We start from the raw sequence: 13673 nt of genomic DNA, 5'->3' as shown, positions 1-13673 counted from the left end.
CACAAGTAATAAAGGAGATGACATTTCTCTTTCAATGCTTAAAGCACCTAATAATTATTTGCTGAGCTGTGAAATGATTAAGAAAGGCTTCCTTTATGTTACTACAGCAAATATTTTATACACACAAAACATATGACTCATTATGGACCATTCACTGTCAGAATGAAACAAAGAAAGGGTTAACTTAAGGCAGGAGGAGTCTGCATTTTAGGCACTAGGACCTGGAAGCAGTCTCACCCACCCTGGCTGGAATCCCTTGGCTAGAAGCTCAGATAACAAAGGCAGATTGAAAATAGCCGTCATTCCAACAGCATCCTCAGCTTGTACCAGTGGCAGCACGGTGAGTAGCTGCTTTCCAGTAACATCCATGCATTTTCATTTTATACCCACTCACTGGCAGAGGGGGCACAGGACAATGCAGATAAATGTATGGAGTATTCCATGTGCCTGGTGAAACATTTTATAACACACTTGCACCAGCAGCTTAATTTTGGGAGACAATATTAATGATTCTGTATTAATCGGAGGCTGTGCATCATCTACTACTATTAGTAATCTATGCAGGGAGTTAGTTAGGGCTATGCATGGAATGGATGGTAATACTGTATTTAGCAGAATGAATGGGACTATGACATTGTAATAGAGAACAGGAGTTACAGTGGATTCTCCTCCCTTGTCTCATATAGGTGACAGTGAGCAGATAAATGTGCTGGTAATCTCACACAAAGTGCTTGGTACAGTCACATGAGGCTAGATAGGCACCTGGAATACCTGGAATGCGTCCAGTGCCTACTTTTTACAGGATACGTTCTAGCCATTTAACACATGAAATACACATGTAAAGTCGATTACTGGAACATTCATTAACAATTAACAAATTAAATTTAAAAAAATCATCCCCCCCCCCCCCCCCCCAAAAAAAAAAAAAGACCTATATAAAGTATTTCCTGATGCATGTTTTACACCACAATGAGGATCCATCTGAGAAATAAATGCTTTTGTGCCCAGAGAACACATTAAGGAGAGAAGAATTGCAATGAAAGATGGTTTTTCCTAGAGACTGAAGTGTATTAGGACAATGAACTCCAGTTCAATGCCTTAAAAGAGGTGTGGACTTCTATTGTTAATGCTTCTATATAGTATTGTAATAATATATCCCTGAGCGCAGCACAGCTTTGGGGAAGGATGGCGAAATACTGTAAAACATGCAAAGTACAGAGAAATGGGAGAGGCCAATTGTCATATGAAATTAACCCATCAGTGGCCATCCCTGGATTCAGTGCTGCAGATGTGCTGTAAAAATGTGTTAACAGCTCCCATGTTCCACCCATTCTCTGCAGCATGGTGTTTAAGGTGGTGGATGTGATAGACATGTCTAGTTAAACCCAGATATGCCTGGAACAATACACAGAGCTGATTTAGAACCTGTTATCCTCCTTACCATCACATATTGGTGCTAATTGTAGAACATACATGTAAATACTGACTTCTAAGTACTGCTGCGCAATATTATCTGCTACAAATATATCATTTCTTTACATTTTGTATTGCTAATCCCCAGGAGTATTTTTGGTTGGTGTAGGCGTGAGAGAGCACATGTGGGCGAGGGTTAGTGCTTACAGCTATTGATCAATAATCCTTTGTTATTAGGAGACATGGTACACTGAGGCTATATATATATATATATATATATATATATATATATATATATATATATATTAGGCATAAATTTAATAAACAATGCTGCAGTACTGTTATGCCCATTCATTTAATAGTATATATAGTAGCATATACCCATTTTAATGATTACCTATCTGTATGCGTGTGTGTGTGTGTGTGTGTGTGTGTGTGTGTGTGTGTGTGTGTGTGTGTGTACATTTGCATATTTGTTTTGGACATGGCTTTTGGTCTTCATCATTCAGTAAGTCAAAGCACCCATCCACCTTCTTTTAATGCAAGTACGTGTAGGTTATTGTGATTATCCTATATTTGCTATAAATTAAGCCTTTTAGCACATGTTGATCAGTATGGAAATATATACCAAATTGCTACTGTTTTTATTTCCATTGACCTGCATTGTAAAAATATTGCCCATTGTAGTATTTCATCTGGCAAAAGCAGTTAATATATTTTACTTTACCAGTGCAGTTATTCAAGCAATTATTAAGATTTACATTTATAATGCACATATGCAGATATGGGTTTAAATATGAAAAGATGTCATAGTGTATCTGTATCCTGAAAGCCATAGTAGTATATGTACTTATTGTGCCTGTTTTACCAACGCTGCCTTGATTTGTGTGGCAAGATGGGGTCCTTTGTAAGAGACTCAATTATGTGCCACATGATGGCAAGATCTGGGCAGAATGGAACATTCCCATAGTCAGATTCCGGAATATGTATATGTCTAAGCAAAGGATTACAGAACACAATTTAATTTTGTGGACAAGTAATCAAGAGGAGCTTCAAAGAGTGGAGATACTGTAGAAAGAAAACATGGCTTTTGAGACCACATCAGAGGTATCTTTACTCTTCATCTAATGCCTTTTTTTGTCATTTAATTTATCTAATACCGAGCAACGGTACTTGAAATAAAATAAGGACCACACCCTCTATATTTAAATGACAAAAGCATACCTCCAAACATTTCAGTTTTTGGAATCAAGATGGTAGTATTGCCATATTGGGGTGGGATTATAATGGTGTCCTGCCAGGGGGGTGCAGCAGCCACCCCACCAAAGTGTTACAACCCCATGAACGACATAATGGTGGCTTAGGTACTCCATATTAAAGAGGGGGCAGCTCACCTCCACACCTTTGAACCACCCCCACCACAGTACTAGGTTCCAATATTTTCCTTGGTTAATCCGTCAATGACACGTGCATGTGGTTCCCAGCCACAGCTGCCCTGCTGATCATTGGCAAGTGGAAAATATGAGTTCCAGCAATCAGGACAAATGACAGGAAAGTGGGACAGACAGTATCCCAGAACTGAAGCTAATATAGGTAGTTGGAGGTATGCACATGAATCGAACATTTGGAAAATAAAGAAAAGTTGAATTCAGTGGGGACTGTGGGTTGGTATCAGCCAGAAATGTCAGTTGACGCTTTTATTTTTGGCAAACCATATGAGCTTGAGGAGCCACAGCAGAAAATACCTACAGCAATTGTACAATGTATCAGCTCAGACGGACCATGTGGTCACCGGAATATTAAAATATGTGCAGTGGTGCAATAAAAATACATACAGTGCCATGAGTGTTTTTCTCATTGGAAACAATCTGTAACATGCAGATGCACTTTGCAATGAAAAATCCTCCGTGCTTTTTTCTCTGAATTCTGCCATGCAGATAGGTAATCTTCATTTTTACCTTGTCATGTTCGCTTTAGACTCGTGCTTTAATCCTATTTGAATATCCTGCCTCACACGATGCTTTTACTGGCAGCTTTGCCTTTGGTCATACTGCTTGCAGGACATGCCTTGTGATAATTGCCTTTCTCGTTGCATCCCTCAACCATAGCAACTGATTCTTTTGTGCCGACTAGGGCTGCCGCAGAATCAAATAGATGACATCATGCCACATGTACTAGGACCGTCTTTTATATTTAGGGAATGTGGCTGATGAGAGAATAAAATAGATCCACAAAGATGAGTCATGGGAAATGCTGTAAATTGTGTTTGCTAAAAGCATTTTTATAGGAAACGTTAAAACACTGTACAACAGAATCCAGGAATTGGGAATAAAAGTAAAGCAGAATATGGGAGAATGTGGTCGTAGTCACACCTCGCCATACCTCAGGACGCTGGAATAGGAGTGGTTGATGTTCTTATCAGCTGCTTATCCGCTTTTAGACTAGCTGGTGTGTAAGCAGCATGGAATCCGGCCTTTTGGATCATACTCATAATATCTGTCATATCTATCATACAATGTTGCTTCGACTACATTTCATGAAGTTTATATACAGCAAATGTTTTAATTGCATCTATTACTATTTTAAGGATGTACATATAGGGGTTTTATCTTTATATCTTGTGTTTTGTCATTTTATTAAGACTTGAATCTCCTTCGGTGACACATACATTTGGCATGCACATAGAATTCTTAGCAGTTAACACATGGTGGCAGCTGTCTGAGTGATGGTGAAAAAGGAGGTGTGTTTTGCACAGATTCAGCTTGAATGAGGCCTGGAATACTTAAATTATTTAAAAGGCTTCCACGCCTTTGTATATGTTTAATTGATCATTGACATGTTTTCTTACAACCTTTACCAAATCTATTGCTTATTCCTTTATACCTACTGTACAGTTTTAGCCACATAATTATATAATCAGGTAAGGTTCATTATTTTTATATTCAGCTCCATGGGATATGATACTACTCTGTTGCACTCTCTGCAGATAATATAACCTTACAGGCCTGTGCTATGTGTGTGTATATATATATATATATATATATATATATATATATAGTAAATACTACCAGTGCATTCATGATAATGACCAGATTGATAACAACAACGCACTAAAGAAAATACACCATGGTCCTGTATAATGTATAATTCAAGTGCACAGTCTAGAGCCTGATCCCCAGAGGATTGGTTGGGCCCTCAGGTAGAGGGGCCCAGCGTCAGTTTCCCCTGTACCCCTGTGGGCCAGTCTGACCGTGTGTGTGCGTAGGTTTTGTTTCCCCTATATTCAGATCTATCTCCCTCCTTCACTCCCCCATGGCACTTACTGTATAACCCCCATCTGCAGCAATCTAAGCCCCCACTGACATTGGCCATCAACTCCATTCTAGGCCATGGACTGCTGCTGCCATCAGGCTCTTCTGTATGTTCTCCTGGTCTGTCACTTTGGGAGCCATTGGTGGATAATAAGGCAGATTTTCTGTATAAGACATTACATGTAATGGCAAATGTCTTAGATATAAAATAACCTTTAAAACAAATCTAACCTCATAAATCTCCAAGGTCCAGACATCATCATGGATTTACATGGGCTCAGGTGTAAAATCTGCTGTTTGTCTCAATTAGCTATCCCTGTAATTAACCATGCCTCAATTCACTCACTTTTTGGTATTAATTATTTACAAACTTTGAGTAACATGAGAATGTGCTTGTAGCAAGTAAAAGGAATTATTAATGTTACAAAGGGATTGCCCTGTTTGCTGCTGTCTTGGCGAGACATGGGAGAAATATCCTCATCTCTGCATCATTGCCTCTTCTAGGTCTCCAGAGGAACTAAGATATGGAGCTTGAATTTGGTCATTTTGACGAGAGGGATAAGACTTCCAGGAATTCACGAACATCTCGAATGAATGGATTGCCAAGCCCTACACATAGCGCCCACTGCAGTTTTTACAGAACCCGCACTTTGCAGGCCCTCAGTAATGAAAAGAAAGCCAAAAAAGTTCGGTTCTACCGTAATGGAGATCGATACTTCAAGGGTATAGTGTATGCTGTGTCACCCGATCGCTTCAGAAGTTTCGATGCTCTGCTGGCTGATTTGACCCGGTCCCTATCTGATAACATTAATTTGCCCCAAGGTGTTCGCTACATCTACACCATTGATGGAATGAACAAAATCGGCAGCATGGATGAACTTGAGGAAGGTAGGTTAATATTTTCTAAACTTTCTGAGATTTGTGCTGCAATAATATACTGTATCCGGACAAAATTTGTTGCCAAAATATTTCCAAGCTTTATCTATTCTGTACTAATATGTATCACAAAACAGATCTGGATATGTAACAGTGATCTGCAGATAACAAAATGTATATTATTTATTAGAAGATATGTGTATATCAGTAAATTAAATATAAAATGTGTACAATCAGACCTTTAAGCCTCCCTGATAATAGCTGCACTAATATTATTCATAAACCATTTTAAGTAATTAATTACATACTGTAAACAGTACCTAAATGTGATATCCAGCTGCAGGGATGTAACAAGAAGTGTGTGGGACCCATAGCAACATTTTTAAGAGTCTTCCTCCCCAACGCTTCTCGAGATACACCTCTCTCCACATAGGTTGTTCATTTTATGCTCCATAGTAATAGAGCTCTAGTTCATTTTATGAACTTTAATAGTGCCCTACTTAATGCTATACACCAAAGTACTGCCTTTGTTCAGTTTATGTCCCATAGTAGTGCCCTTGTTTACATTATAGCATATATTGCCCTCAGTACATAATGGGGCACATTGTATTCCCTCAGGTCAAAATAAGCCACGTTACTGTGTTCATATTATGCAACATTTGATTTAAGTGCCCCCAGTTCATATTTTGCTACATTGTACAGTAGTGCTCCAGTTCATATTATACCACACTGTAGCGCCTCCAGTTCATATTGTTCAACATTAGGACACCACTTCATATTATGCCACATTACAGTGCCCCTGGTTCATATTATGCCACATTACAGTGCCCCTGTTCATATTATGCCACATTACAGTACCCCCTGTTTATATTATGCCACATTACAGTGCCCCTGTTCATATTATGCCACATTACAGTACCCCCGGTTTATATTATGCCACATTACAGTACCCCCTGTTCATATTGTGCACATTACAGTGCTCTAGTTCATATTATATATAATTTCAGTGCCCTCCAGTTCCTATTATGCCATACTGCAGTGCCCTCAGTTCACATTATGCCACATTATAGTACCCCCCAGTACATTATAACATCCACTACGAATACCTCCTTACTAGTATAACATCCACTAAACATACCCCCATTTTAATATAACATCCACTAAACATACCCCCTTTTTAATATAACATCCACTAAACATACCCCCTTTTTAATATAACATCCACTACACATACCCCCTTACTAGTATAACATCCACTAAACATACCCCCCTTACTAGTATTACATCCACTAAACATACCCCCTTACTAATATAACATCCACTACACATACCCCCTTACTAATATAACATCCACTACACTAACCCCCCCTTTACTAATATAACATCCACTACACATAATCATTACTAATATAACATCCACTACACATAACCCCCCCTTACTAATATAACATCCACTACACATACCACCTTACTAATATAACATCCACTACACTAACCCCCCCACCTCACTAATATAACATTCACTACACATAACCATTACTAATATAACATCCACTACACATACCCCCTTACTAATATAACATCCACTACACATACCACCTTACTAATATAACATCCACTACACTAACCCCCCCTTTACTAATATAACATTCACTACACATAACCACCATTACTAATATAACATCCACTACACATACCCCCTTACTAATATAACATCCACAACACATAACCACCATTACTAATATAACATCCACTACACATAACCCCCCTTACTAATATAACATCCACTACACATAATCACCATTACTAATATAACATCCACTACACATAATCACCATTACTAATATAACATCCACTACACATAATCACCATTACTAATATAACATCCACTACACATAACCACCATTACTAATATAACATCCACTTAACATACTCCCCTTACTAGTATAACATCCACTACACATAATCACCATTACTAATATAACATCCACTACACATAATCACCATTACTAATATAACATCCACTACACTAACCCCCCACCTCACTAATATAACATTCATTACACATAACCACCATTACTAATATAACATCCACTACACATACCCCCTTACTAATATAACATCCACTACACATACCCCCTTACTAATATAACATCCACTACACATAACCCCTTACTAATATAACATCCACTACACATACCCCCTTACTAATATGACATCCACTACACATACCCCCTTACTAATATAACATCCACTACACATAACCCCCCTTACTAATATAACATCCACTACACATAATCACCATTACTAATATAACATCCACTTAACATACTCCCCTTACTAGTATAATATCCACACACCAATGTTTTGCCATTAGGCAGCCTTCTCTTACATAGAAGTCTGGTAAGAGATTATGAGGCAGATGTACCAAGCCTTGGAGAGAGATAAAGAGAAGAAAGATAAAGTACCCATAAAACATCTCCTAGCTGTTATTTTTCTAAAACATCCTGTAATGGGATGTAGTTATGATCCCGGCGATCAGCATACCGACGCCGGAATCTCGGCCGCCAGAATGCCGGCAGGGGGCCCAGGACTACTCCCACTCGTGGGTGTCCACGACACCCATAGAGTGGGAATAGAACCTGTAGCGAGCATAGTGAGCCACCGAACCTGCAAGGGACTTCGTTGCACTCGCCCCCCTGCAGCATTCTGGCAGCCGGCATTCTGGAGGCCGGGATCCCAGCGTTGGTATGCTGAATGCCATGATCCCAACCGCCGGTCACCTGACCCCAACCTCCTGTAATAACCCTTTCACGCCTAAGCCTTGGCTCATACAAGATGCTTGGAGATGATGTCATCTCCAAGCGCTCCTGAGCAGCCTTTAAGGCATGACCCGGGTCATCAATGACCTAGGTCATGCCTTTCATACTGCAGCTGACCAGTATAGGACCCAGGAGTAACCTTCTGCTACCCGGACCAGCCCGAGATAAAAAACCTTGGTCGACCCTTTTACACCAAACCCTGACCAAGGTAACACCGGCTTGCCCCGGCAATAATCCGGGTTCTCAGTTCTGAGTGAAATGGGTATAACATGACAGTTAAGATTGCTGGTATTTTATCTCGCTCCAAGTTATCTCTCTCCAAGGCTCAGTATGTATCCCCCTATATCCCACTGAACTCTTTCTCACCTTATTTGCCAATGAGGACTCTTCAATGCAGGAGATTCCACTTTGAGTAGAGATCTTCTTATTTTCAGCACACTGTCCCTTTCTCACTTTATAAAGGCTGCGATCAAGAAGTCTATTCTCCGACTGTGCCAGGCCTACTGTCCAGCTGAGCTGAGCCTGTGAGGGTGAAACAGGGGTGTAGGAAATGGATCATATCAATGTGGATCTGTACTGGCAGGGAGAGACAGAGACTGCCACCTACAGATGAGCTCATCTATTCGCGGGTGCAGCTAGTTTGCAGCGATTAGCGTGCACGTCAGCAGGCACATGTGTATGGCCACACACATGAGCCATAGGAAATGCATTATGCCATCGCAGGCGTGACTATTCGCACCCGGGTGTGTGTAATGGCACGTGCACACATCGCGGCAATGATAGGGGTGAGCGTATATCTGTATATATGCACTAGATTATTATATTGTTTGAAACTCGCTTTTTAAAAAACAGCTGTTTAGTCCTAACAGAGGCTCATTAACACTCATTTACAAAGAATAAAGTGGATAGGCCAAAAAAATGCAGTTAGATGCACTCCTATGAACTAGGATCATAGATAAGCTTCTCCATTGCTAGGATACAGATATGTCTGCCCTCATCTTATCCATAAACGGGTCACACTGGCGCACGCAGTGTGATTAGCCAAGCCCGCGCCTGACCCATCCGCAGGAGCGTATGCACCATGCAATCCTATGGATTGCCCTATGGGGCATCGTCCACTTTTGAGTTCAGGCCGCCATAAAGTGCGCCACTGCTGTGATGATTCGCTCCTGCCTAAAATACCATAGGGAATAAACATGCACATAAGGTTTCTTTAAACTCCGGATACTTATTACCGCCACATGTCTTTCTGTTCCATAATAAAGTTCTTCAAAAACTAACAGCGCTTTTGTGGCCTATCCGCAATGTGCTCATATATGCACCAGTCCCTTTTTTCAGGCCGGGCTGGACCCAATTACAGTATTTAGCAGGTAATTTCAAGAACTTGGTGGACAACTATGTGAGCTGGGATCAGGGCCCACTAAACCACTGGGTCCCAAAGCAACCGCACCTCCTGCACCCACTATACCTATGCAAATGTCCAGTTGTCTAAGCAAATTTTGACTCATCGCTCTGGCAGTAAAATGTTCCAAAAGTTGTCACCTGTTCCTAGATATTAAAATATGTGTCACCTTTACACTGCCGGATTAATGGAGGGGCAACAGGAATGGCCGTCCCGGGAACAGCTCTCACACACTGTTTAGTGATAGTGGCCGCCGAGGAGCTCCGGATAGGGAAATCCTGCGAGACAGTGACTTTGAGCCGCCGGTTGCTGAGATGCGCTGTCCCTGGTGCTGCTTTCCGAAAGTGATGTGTGTGTGTGGCGCGGGTGTTTCTGTGTGGTGTGGCACGGGGACACGCGAGGGGGGGGGCTCAGCCAGCTATTTTAGTGGTGGGAGCCCCCACAACCTTAATTGCCCTGGACCTTCACCAGACTTATTCCGGCCCTGTACCTTTATATAGAGACGTGCTGTTCTCCGGAAATTCCAAATGCACCCGAATTTTGTGGATCCAAACTGAACCAAAACCCGGTCTGGATCTCCTGAGAAGATCAGATCCGAACAAAGTCCCAGTTTGAATCTTCCCGCGGTTCTGAATTTCTGTTTTTAAATTTGTAATTGGAAAAATTGCATGATTGTAGCTGTTTTTATCATTTTTTTTTATCAATGGTTTTCAATGGTTATCAATTCGAGCCAAAAGGGTGAGGTTGCTTTTGCCAAAAACAAAACACAACGATGAATTAGAACCAAAACACAGGGGTCTGCACATATCTCTACCTTTTACTATAGTATACTATAGCGCGACTTAGTTAAATACCTCCCACTGACACCGGAATGGGCAGTATTGGGGTAACTCCCGGGGACTACTTATGTTTCTAAGGTTTGAAAAAAACTATTGTTGATCCTTTCAGTTGTAGCTAAAAAAGTTTATTTTCCAACAATGGATTCATCATACTCCCCTTTCTTTAGTTATATTTAAAGAGAAAAGATTTAATGTTTTAAAAATGGATTCGGCGGAATCTTCCCTCTATAAAGAAAACGGAACACCTTTTCTGGTTTGAGAAACCTTTATTGACACTTTGAATATTGATATTAAAAGACAAATACATCTAATTTAAAGCAACACAGTGGCATGAAACTAGCTTGCTATTACATACCCCCCCCCAATTGTTTGCATTGTTGGACAGTTTTGGAGCTGGGAACTGGTGTTTATGACTCTTCTCCCCATCTTCCAACCGTTCCACGTTTCTTCTTCTTCTTCCACCCTTGTTTTTCCCTGCCCTTCTCTCTATTTCTTATGTTTTCATTGAAGATGTTATAGAAATGTTTTGTTCCGTGTTGACTGGAAAAGGTGAAAAGTGTGGCAAAGTGTTTATCCTCATGCCTTTAGCTAGATGCACATGCCTGTTTAGTTGATAGCATCAATGGGGACTGTAGATATGGCTCCTCCACTTTGCTAAATCACCCTTCAGTGTATCTCGGAATTATTTTGTATCTCTGGACTTTGTGCTGTAGCTCAGTCTCAGTTTATCCTAGTGTTATCTTTGCATTGTAAGCTTATTATACCTTTGTGGCATTTGCACATTTTTTTTACTTCAATAAAAAACATTTTGAAAAAAACACCCCAAAACTATACAGTAGCTCACCGGGGTTGGTGAGGAGACGAGATTACTATAGGATTGTGAGGTGACAGTATATACTGCTCTGTGACAGGACTGTCAGAGCTAGGGAATGTTCTGCATGCTATTATGTGACTAATACAGGAGATGACAATTAGGGCACGGTTGTGCCGATTGCAACCATTCAGACTCTGGCTTTCTTTTGTCTAGTGCATTCTATAAAATGATAGCTAGAATCTGATTGGTGGCTATAGGCAACACCTCCACTTGTCATCTTAGAAGGTTTGATAAATCTGCCCTCAAAGAGAGACAATTTGCAATCTACAGTATGTGGGACATGAAGGATTTGGGTTCAAACGCGTATTGTCCTTTCTAAAAATTCTATTTGATGTTACTTGATCCCTTTGGCTTTTCCTTATACTTTTCATATCTCTGTACAGACCTAGGTAATATGAGATGATATTTATTATATTTTTATGATAACCACCAACACCAAACACATTCAGAATTCTCACTCATAGTAATGAATGTGTCTTGCGCAAATGGCCCTTCCATCACAAACTCTAATGGAGATTCATGTAGGAAAGGGATTCCTGCAGCCTTAATCTGTCACTGGCCAGTGGTCGCAGGTGCATATCCCACACATTAGCAGGAGTGCTGGTGACACAGCTGATGGCTCTCTATCTCCCCAGGGTGCAGCGTCGCATGCTGTAATATCAGTTATTTGGAGGGATGGAAATTACAGAACTTGAAAAATTTTAACTTCATACAGATTCATTTATCACTGTGCAAGTTACAATTTACTCAGGGAGAGATTTATCAAACCTTCATGAGGAATGCCCTTTTGCAACTACTAGTCAGCTTCTAGCTTTCATTTATCTAGTGCATTTTATAATATTATAGGCAGAATCTGATTGGTTGCTATGGACAACTTCTCCACTTGTACTCTTAATATGTTTTTTTACATCTTCTGTCCAGGGTTAAGGACCAGTGCCGTAACCATATGGGAAATTAAATCAGTCCAATTGGATTGGTGGTGTTTGCTGCTTTAAAGGAGAAATCCTGATCCTCTTCAACACGATCCAGTGTAGATATCGGGGTCTATTCATGAAGCAGTGAAAAGTGTGGAGAAGTGAGCCAGTGGAGAAGTTGCCCATGGCAGCCAATCAGCATTGAAGTAACATTTATAATTTGCATACTATACAATTGTACAGAGCAGGTGATTGGTTGCCATGGGCAACTTCTCCACAGGCTCACTTCTCCACTCTTTTCACTGCTTCATAAATAGATCCCATCATAGTTCTTTCTAGAGCAGGTTCCCCCAATTGAAGATTCTATGATATTTATTTGACAAAGCAGTATTTTTTAAGGATACAACATATATTATAAATGTAATGACATCTGTGTCTTAAAAGGTGGCAATCCGGTGCAGCATATGTCAGTTCCGAATAACCTTTTGTAACCCATTTCACGGGGCCACTGGCCACTTCTTCAGAATAATTAAAAGCATAAACTGTCTGAAGCAGCAGTCAGCAGCCCCGAGAAACGCGTAACAAAAGTTTATACAAGACTGATGTATGCTGTGCCGGATTGGCACCTTTTAAGACACAGATGTGATTGAATTTATGGTCTATGACACAGGTTCTCAAACTCGGTCGTCAGGACCCCACACAGTGCATGTTTTGCAGGTCTCCTCACAGAATCAAAGTAAAATTATAAGCTCCACCTGTGGATCTTTTAAAATGTGCCAGTGAGTAATGAATACACCTGTGCACCTGCTGGGTAACTTACAAAACATGCACTGTGTGCAGAGTCGGATTAAGGGGGGAGCCCAGGGGACACATTACCCAGGGTACCCCCAAATTTAAGGGCCCCCCGTGCTTGCCGTGAAGCACTGGCAGTTTATGTAGGTGTGTGTGTGTGTGTGTGTGTGTGTGTGTGTGTGTGTGTGTGTGTGTACTGTATGTGTGTGGATGTTTTGTGTGGATGTATGCTGTGTGGATGTAGGTATGCCGTGTGTATATGATATATGATATAATTCATTTTGTGACAGGCAGATTATACAATCCTGTACTGTTGTAACCATCAGCTTGCCTATTCCTAGATGCAAGCAGATCATGCCCCCACATCATACTATCACCACCTACTGTGTGACAGGTTTGCGGTGACCCTGTGCCTCGCACACTAGCCACA

The 13673-nt window shown here is 40.7% G+C and overlaps 1 protein-coding gene across 1 annotated transcript in view; it reads left to right on the top strand.

The window, feature by feature from the left end:
* The first annotated feature begins 235 nt into the window (after positions 1-235).
* Positions 236-13673, top strand: part of DCX (doublecortin) — a 199445-nt gene continuing 186007 nt past the window's right edge. The window contains exons 1-2 of the mRNA XM_063937320.1: positions 236-340; positions 5229-5612. Coding sequence (XP_063793390.1) covers positions 5249-5612 — 364 coding nt within the window. The 5' untranslated portion in view covers positions 236-340; positions 5229-5248. The remainder of the gene's footprint in view (positions 341-5228; positions 5613-13673) is intronic.

Source organism: Pseudophryne corroboree, chromosome 8 (genome assembly GCF_028390025.1).
Source record: "Pseudophryne corroboree isolate aPseCor3 chromosome 8, aPseCor3.hap2, whole genome shotgun sequence".
NCBI lineage: Eukaryota > Metazoa > Chordata > Amphibia > Anura > Myobatrachidae > Pseudophryne > Pseudophryne corroboree.
This window is presented reverse-complemented; position numbering and strand designations above follow the sequence as displayed.